This window comes from Gekko japonicus, unplaced genomic scaffold (genome assembly GCF_001447785.1).
Source record: "Gekko japonicus isolate JY-2015 unplaced genomic scaffold, Gekko_japonicus_V1.1 scaffold200, whole genome shotgun sequence".
Classification (NCBI taxonomy): domain Eukaryota; kingdom Metazoa; phylum Chordata; class Lepidosauria; order Squamata; family Gekkonidae; genus Gekko; species Gekko japonicus.
In genome coordinates, this window is record NW_015160214.1 from 1144664 (window position 1) to 1152831 (window position 8168).

General features: G+C 43.9%; 1 protein-coding gene across 1 annotated transcript in view; it reads right to left on the minus strand.

Moving 5' to 3' along the window:
* The window catches only part of PLCG1 (phospholipase C gamma 1), a 118359-nt gene that overhangs the window by 62115 nt on the left and 48076 nt on the right, over nt 1-8168 (minus strand). The window contains exon 2 of the mRNA XM_015410362.1: nt 1837-1989. Within this exon, the coding sequence (XP_015265848.1) occupies nt 1837-1989 (153 nt within the window). The remainder of the gene's footprint in view (nt 1-1836; nt 1990-8168) is intronic.

The following is an 8168-nucleotide window of genomic DNA, read 5'->3' on the forward strand; positions in this document are numbered from 1 at the left end:
TCAAGCATTTTGTCAATCTCTGACTCTGGAATAGCCTACCAAAAGGTTCATGAAAGGCAAGTTTTGTTTATTATTGATCTATCAGTCGATCAAAGCTTTAGTTGATTGATCAATTTTAATTTATGGGAGAGACATGGAATAGCAGAGTGATTATTTTTTTTTACTCTGGTGTGTGGGAAGGAAACAAAATACAAACACCAGTACTGATGACTTTCCCTCCTGGCAAGGCAGTACTTTTCACTTGCTTATCTCTACAAGTATGTTTTGGCTCCCAAGAAAAACTCCATTAACTTAAGATAAACAACATGCTGATCCATTTTGATATGTATTAGATGTAAGGAGAACCTCCCCGCAGAGGTAAGGATAAGTAATCATCATTAATGACTCTGGCAGGTCTGGCCACAGAATGGCTTCCCATAGCAAACTGTGAACAACCCCCTAAAACCGGTCTGGGATCAGAATGGGGGGGGGCCTTCCTCCAGGAGCCAGACTAGCTTGCACAAACCCACGGAAGGGTCTTTGGGTCCACTGCCCCAACTATGGAACTCCCTCGGCCACTTTTCTAAAAGCATGGCTTCTACCATCAAACCTGGCCCTTCCACTCTCCATCTTCCATCTGTCATCTTTCCTCTCCCTTACAAGACGTATGGCTAGTATACTGGTTTCAACGCCATCTGTTAGATTAAATTATGTGTTTAACTGTTTAACTTATTATAATTGATTTATTATCATTGTAATTTAATTATAAATATTTGTTGTATGTGTGGAAATGTTGTATACTGCCCTGAACCCCACCGGGGGGAGGGCAGTTTACAAATCCAATAGGAGGAGGAGGAGGAGGAGGATATTGGATTTATACCCTGCCCTTTACTCAGAGTCTCAGAGCGGCTTACAAACTCCTTTCCCTTCCCCTCCCTACAACAGACACCCTGTGAGATAGGTGGGGCTGAGAGAGCTCTGACAGAAAGTGCTCTTTCAAGAACAGCTCTGATAGAACTATGGCTTGTCCAAGGTCATCCAGCAGCCGCAAGTGGAGGAGTGGGGAATCAAACCCAGTTCTCCCAGATTAGAACCCACGCACTTAACCACTACACCAAGATGGCTCTAAATAAACAAAAGACTTCTAGATGGTTCTTTGGACCTTCATTTTCCAGAGGGCCTTTGAATCGGAGCACTGAGTTAAATGGGACGGCAAGGGGGGAATAAATTAATCACTGGCACTGTTGAAATTTATTTGCTGCAATGTTGTTTCAGAAGTGGTTCTATTGATTTTTTTAAAGTTTTATTACATTTTGTTTTATTAAGTTTTATTACATATTATATTACATATCATATTAAGTTTTATTACATTTTGAAGTAAATGCTGCAAACTACCTTGGAAAATTTTCATTTGAAAGGCAGTTAACAAGCAAACTAAAACGTTCAGAAACCTCAACGTCCCAATAGTCGCTTTCATTTCTGCAGCTGCTGTATGTTCCCAACCAAGAGCTCTCTTCCATCCTCTCAACACTGGTGCTGCCACTTGCTCACTTTTTCCTCTTGCTGCCCCAAAAAGCCAAACGCTTTTTGAGAGTGGCTGCCCCCCAACCTCTTTCCCCCCGTAAGTAACCCTTGAGATTTTATTCCATTTGTCTGAAGAAGTGTGCTTTGCACAAAAAAGCTTACACTTTGAATAAAAGTTTGTTGGTCTTAAAGGAGCCACTGGACTCAAACTTTTTTCTGCTATAGGAGAGGGAAATGAATTCAGAAGGTTGCAAGGGGAATCTGAGTATGGAAACATGTCATCTGAGAATCTATGCACTCGATGAGAACAGGCTGGAAGAAAAGAAATCTCACCTTGCAGGCTGAGTGTTTTCAGCCTGAATTCCATGCCATAAAGGATGACAAAGCAGTGAGACGGGTCTGGTCGAAAAGACGGATCCTCCTGATATCGGTCAAAATCTCGGGAGCTTCTTCCCAGACGAATCTCTTGGATTTCACGAATATCAACTGTGGCGGGGGAAGGAGTCAATTAGAATGAGACTAAAGACAGAAAGCAGGGACTCTTGTGAAGGTGACATGCTCAGTACTATTGCTTCCAGAAACCTGGATAGACACAGCTATTCTGTTAGCCAAAGGTACAGAACTCCACTTTGGAACAACAGTCTCTTAATGCAGCCTGCTGTTCAGCACTGGAGATGGTTATATCTTCAAATGCCCTGATAAAACAATGAGCCCAAAACATAAGGGGCATTATACTACTTTCTTTCCCATGGCACCACCAGATTGCCCCCCCCCCCCATGCTCCAGAATCGCCATGCTAGGCTGGACAGTTGTTGGTTTATTTATTTAACATATTTGTATGCCCGCCTTTCCCCCATGCAGTGCACATGCAAACTTTACCCATTTCCCTCTTGGCCCAGTCTCAAGCTACATTAATTCTGTATTTCAGCCTTGCAGGAAAACCAGGGTGCACTTCTGACCTCTTCTAAGAGGCTGTTTCAGAGGGATGAGGCAGCCACTGAAAAAGCCAAGATAAGGCTGTTGCCAGACATGCCTTAGACAAGTGGAGTATTGCCAGTAGAGGGAGAGGCAGTCCTTCAAGTATGTGGATCCCAAGGCATGGAGGATTTTAAAGGTGAGCAAGGTAAGTACCACTACAAACATGTTTTTGCTGTCATGGACAGTTTCACCAGTAAGAAACCAGGGTCCAACAAGACTCCCAAAGCTCTTGACAGAGTCTTCCAGAGAAAACTACACACCATTAATGGTAGGAAGTACAATCCTATTTAAAGCAGTAGCCCTTCCAATCTGAGACAGCATCACCTCCAACTTATTGGGATTCAGTTTGTTATTAGGGATGGGCACGAACCAGCTCACAAACTAAAGTTTGTGACAAATTTTGGCTGATTCATGGTTCTCAAACTGAAGTCTGTGGCAGGTCAACCAGCACGAACTTTTCACAAACTTTCCAGCTGTTCATGGCACTTTGTGAATGGATACATTTCCATTCAGACCACTCAATCAAAATGTTTACCAAATTTCAAAGCAACATAACTTGGAGGGCCTGTAGAGGAGTATCCGAGAGATGTCCCCTGTGACTTTGATGTCTCTAGGTTGCACAGGGTCTGTTCTATACACTCCTGAATATCCTAAACCTGCACCTGTCAAAATGACACGTAGTCATTTTGACAGACTCAGGTTCAGAAGGTTCAGGAGTCTGAAGTTATACGGAACAGAAGTACTATAACCACATTCTTCTATATTCTCATTTCATTTTTAGTTCTGAAGTTGTGTTATTTAGGCTGCTTTCTCCTATAATTGCCTGGCAATAGTTGCGTTTGTTTTGTATGATTATCGTTTAAAGGTTGTTTAAAGACTGTTGTATTAGGGTGATGTTGGTATAATATTGTATTATTGTTGTAGCTCTAATACTGATGTTATGATTGTTATGTTTTTGACAATTTTCAATAAAAATTATTAAATTTTAAAAAGAAGGTTCAGGAGTGTATCGAACGTATCCTGTGCAAGCTATAGAGACACCAAATTCACAGGGGATCTCCGACTGACTCTCCTCTACCTGCCCTCCAAGTTTGGTGAGGATTGGATTTACAGGGTCTGAGTTATGGCCCCTCCAAAGAAGGTGCCCCCAGGACAGTGCTTTTTGGGGAAATGGCAGATGGTCATATCCCCAGAAAGAAGAAGAGATTGGATGTATACCTCGCCCTTCACTACCTGAAGGAGTCTCAGAGCGGCTTACAAGCTCCTTTCCCTTCCCCTCCCCACAACAGACACCCTGTGAGGTGGGTGGGGCTGAGAGAGCTCTCTCGAGAACTGTCGAGAGCACAGCTGTGACAGAACTATGGCTTACACAAGGTCATCCAGCAGCTGAAAGTGGAGGAGTGGGGAATCTAACCCGGTTCTCCCAGATTAGAGTCTGCGCACTTAACCACTACACCAAACTGGCTCTCTTTGTTCTATAGAGAAAGCACTTTATTCTATAGAGTCATGAACCTCACAAACCGAACCAGTTCGTTTAGCCCCTAAACGTCTGTGACAGTTTGTGGTTCATGAACCAGGCACACCATAAACCACAAACCAAACCACATTTTCCCAGTTTGTGCCCACCCCTATTCATTAAGGCCTAGAAGTTATCTAAGAAGGAAAACTTTCTAGCACATCTAAAGTGCACCTAGTCTGGTCTATAGATGCTATGTGGATTCAAGGATGAGAAGTAACTGACTGGAAACGCGCTGTAAGTGATGCTAGTCAGAGCAGCACAAAATATAGCCAGGATATCCTGTGGTGAAGGTACAGCCTAGCATTCATCACCTATCTTTGAAAGGTTCCCTTCCAGCCCACTGCTCCAAAGCATCGTCCAAGTCCCAGACTTGATCACACAAGGGCTGACTGCATTCCAAACAACTCTAAATTGCCAGTGGGTCTGTCTGTGACCACTAGAGGTCACTGTGGCGCATCCCAAACAGTTAGCCAAGGACATGTTCACACAAACAAAAGAGAGGTAAAGTAAGTACTTCAGGTTCCTCAGCAGCAAATGCAAATGAACAAAGACAAAATAGGAATTATCATATCTCAGTAAAGGGGTATGTAAATGGACTCAGACCTTGGGTTCTTTACTTGTCACATTAGTGTTAATAACGTCATCTAGGAATACAACTAGTTTTTCACTGGGACTAAACTCTAATGACAGAAAGTGAAGAGGACTTAAAGAGCCTCCTGCTCAGGATAAAAGAGGAGAGCGCAAAAATGGGCTTGAAGCTCAACATCAAAAAAACTAAGATCATGGCATCCGATCCCATCTCTCCTTGGCAAATAGAAGGGGAAGTCGTGGAAGTAGTGACAGACTTCACGTTCCTGGGATCCCAGATCACCGCAGACTGTGACTGCAGCCATGAAATTAAAAGACGCCTGCTACTTGGGAGGAAAGCGATGGCGAACCTAAACAGCATGATAAAAAGTAGAGACATCACCCTGCCAACAAAAGTCTGCATGGTCAAAGCAATGGTATTCCCAGTAGTCATGTATGGCTGCGAGAGTTGGACTATAAGGAAGGCCGAGCGCCGAAGAATAGATTCTTTTGAACTATGGTGCTGGAGAAGACTTCTTGAGAGTCCCCTGGACTGCAAGAAGATCAAATCAGTCAATCCTAAAAGAAATCAACCCTGACTGTTCCCTGGAAGGCCAGATAAGGAAACTGAAGCTCAAATACTTTGGCCACCAAATGAGAAGGGAGCACTCACTGGAGAAGACCCTGATGCTGGGAAAGATTGAAGGTCAAAGAAGATGGGGACGGCAAAGGATGAGATGGTTGGACAGTGTCATAGAGGCAACGAACATGAAGTTGAGCAAACTTCAGAGGACAGTGGAAGACAGGAGGGCCTGGCGGGATCTGGTCCATGGGGTCGCGAAGAGTCGGACTCGACTGTGCGACTGAACAACAACAACAAAATTCATAATAGTGCTAGAATGGTAATTCAAGTAAAGTTGAAATATGTTCTGCTATGATTGATCCACACACAGTTGCCCTTGCTTCCCACATTAAACTAGATTACAGTTACACACACACCACACACAGCCATTCCTACCCCTAGCATCCTTCCCCCAGTAGTCTTTTGCTAAATCATGTGGTTACTCCTGCCAAAAGGCTCACCCTTACAGTGAACCAAAGGCTTACGTTTAAACCCCGGTCAGATATAAACAGGGTCAGAAATAAGATGCCCCCTCCACCTAACTGCAGGAATATTAAGACCTGAAACTCAAACACAATCGGCACTCAAACATGAAATAATACAGCTCCTCATTTACAACGATTCCCCTCAACAGATCACCTCAACACTTTTGCTCAAATTTTGATACCAACATCTTGCTCCAGCACAGTGCCCTTCTGTGCTGCGGGGTCCTGGTCAGGCCCCATCTTGGTAAAAAGCAACATTGGTAACTTGTGTGGCTGCTTGAGGCAACTTCTGTACCTGTCTGGTCCAGAAACGAAATCTTCTGGAGAAGATAAGTATCCAGCCGGGTCATGGTCCAGTCATTAAAGCAGCCTACATATTTGCTGAGCTCAAAATCACTCACAGCGTGCTTTGCACACAAAAGCTTACACTCTTACACTCTGAATAAAACTATGTTGGTCTTAAAGGTGCGACTGGAACCAAACTTTGTTCTACTGCTTCCAACCAACACGGCTACCCACCTGAATCGTTCTAGCCAAAGTGACTGAAGGGAGCAGTCCTCTGAACATGATGCTGCTTTTGCACCTGCATAGTCAGTGGCATATTATCATGTTGGCACATGCACAGAACTGACTGCAAGATCAGGGCTGCTCACTTTCCTTTCCTATTAACTAGTACTGGGTCATAACAGGCACAACATGCCAGGAATGCTGCAAGAAAACAAGCACAGAGACACATCTTTCATTAATCAAACAGTAAAATAAGATTTCAGCGGATGCAAGTAGGGAGGAAAACTACAATTCCTATGAAGCAGTGCAAGAACACACATGTACCAAATTCAGACAGCTCACAAATCATTAATGAACACTGAGAGACTGCCATAAAGGACTCAGGGAAACACCACACTAATAAATCACAAAACTGTGAAGTTAATTTTTGGGAGTTTAATTTACATGAACAGTAGACAGGGAGGTAGCACCAGTGCAGAGTAGAAAACAGAAACAGAAAAACACCAGGTGATATACAGATGTACAGCCATCTTTCCTCCACCACCACTCTGCTATGAGCATGTTCGGACACAGGTGAACTATGTGTCAAGCATCAAACTATGCATGGGATAGAGAAGGCAGAGAAAGAAGTACTTTTCTCCCATTCTCTCAATACGAGAACTCGTGGGCACTCCATGAAATTAATGAGCAGTAAGCTCAGAACAGGAAGTACTTCTTCACCCAAAGAGTAATTAACATGTGGAATTCACTGCCACAGGAAGTGGTGGTGGCCACAAGCATAGACAGCTTCAAGAGGGGATTGGATAAACATATGGAGCAGAGGTCCATCAGTGGCTATTAGCCACAAGGTATAAATGGAACACTATGTCTGGGGCAGTGATGCTCTGTATTCTTGGTGCCGGGGGGGGGGCAACAATGGGAGGGCTTCTGGAGTTCTGGCCCCGCTGGTGGACCTCCTGATGGCACCTGGGTTTTGGCCACTGTGTGACAAAGAGCGTTGGACTGGATGGGCTTGATCAAACATGGCTTCTCGTATGTTCTTATGATAAGCTGTGATTGGCTGCAATTTGTGAGCCAGCCATTATCTGAACCAGTGGGTGACTCAATCTCCCTGGTTGTTCATGTTGAATATTCCCCAGCAGGTGGAAAGCTGGGGGGGGGGGCCTGCCAGGCCCTATGGGGAAAAAATCCATTTAGACTTCATAGGTTCAAAAGACATGTGTCCACATATAGTGTATTACTGATCAGGAAACTTTTGCCATTTTGCATTGGATCCAGTTTCTACTACAATTTATGCTGGAATTTGGTGTTAATAGTTCTCAAAATTGGCCCAAACAAGAAGAAAAGTGCCGGACAAAAAAACAAAAGGGATCTTAAGACTGATCAACAGGACACCTTTTGGTGATGATGACAATGGTGAGGACTGAATATTGGTGGGAGATGAACAGAGACAATTTTTCTGCAGCCTTCCTACTGGCAATAAGAATTCTCAGCATTTTCTTTAACATAAGAACAGGTCAACCTGCTTCCTGGAAAAATGACTCTAAAAACCTCAGTGGAATCAATTAACGGCATCTGTGACTCACAGTTTTGTAGACAAAAGATTCTTTCTGAGTAGCACAGAGATCCCTTTGCAGAGGTGTGATATAACACAGCCTGGGTTCTGCCGTCACATCAAGATGAAAGGAACAGCAAGAAAGATAATTAGAAATGGCATAAGACACTGGGCCTTAGTGGGGTGTGTGAGGGGAGCATAAAAAGAAAGCAACTTTAACTTTAAACGCTTTCTCAAAGCCCCCCTCCCACAGGCTTGGAGAAGGCATTTGTCTCTTTAAATCCTTTCTCCAAGCCAAGCCAGCTGGCATGGGGGGGGGGGCTTGGAGGACGCATTTGAAGTTAAAGTTGCTTTCTTTCCACCTCCCTCCCTTCTATATGCTTTCTTTACACTCTCTCTCTCTCTCTCTCTCTCTCTCTCTCTCTCTCTCTC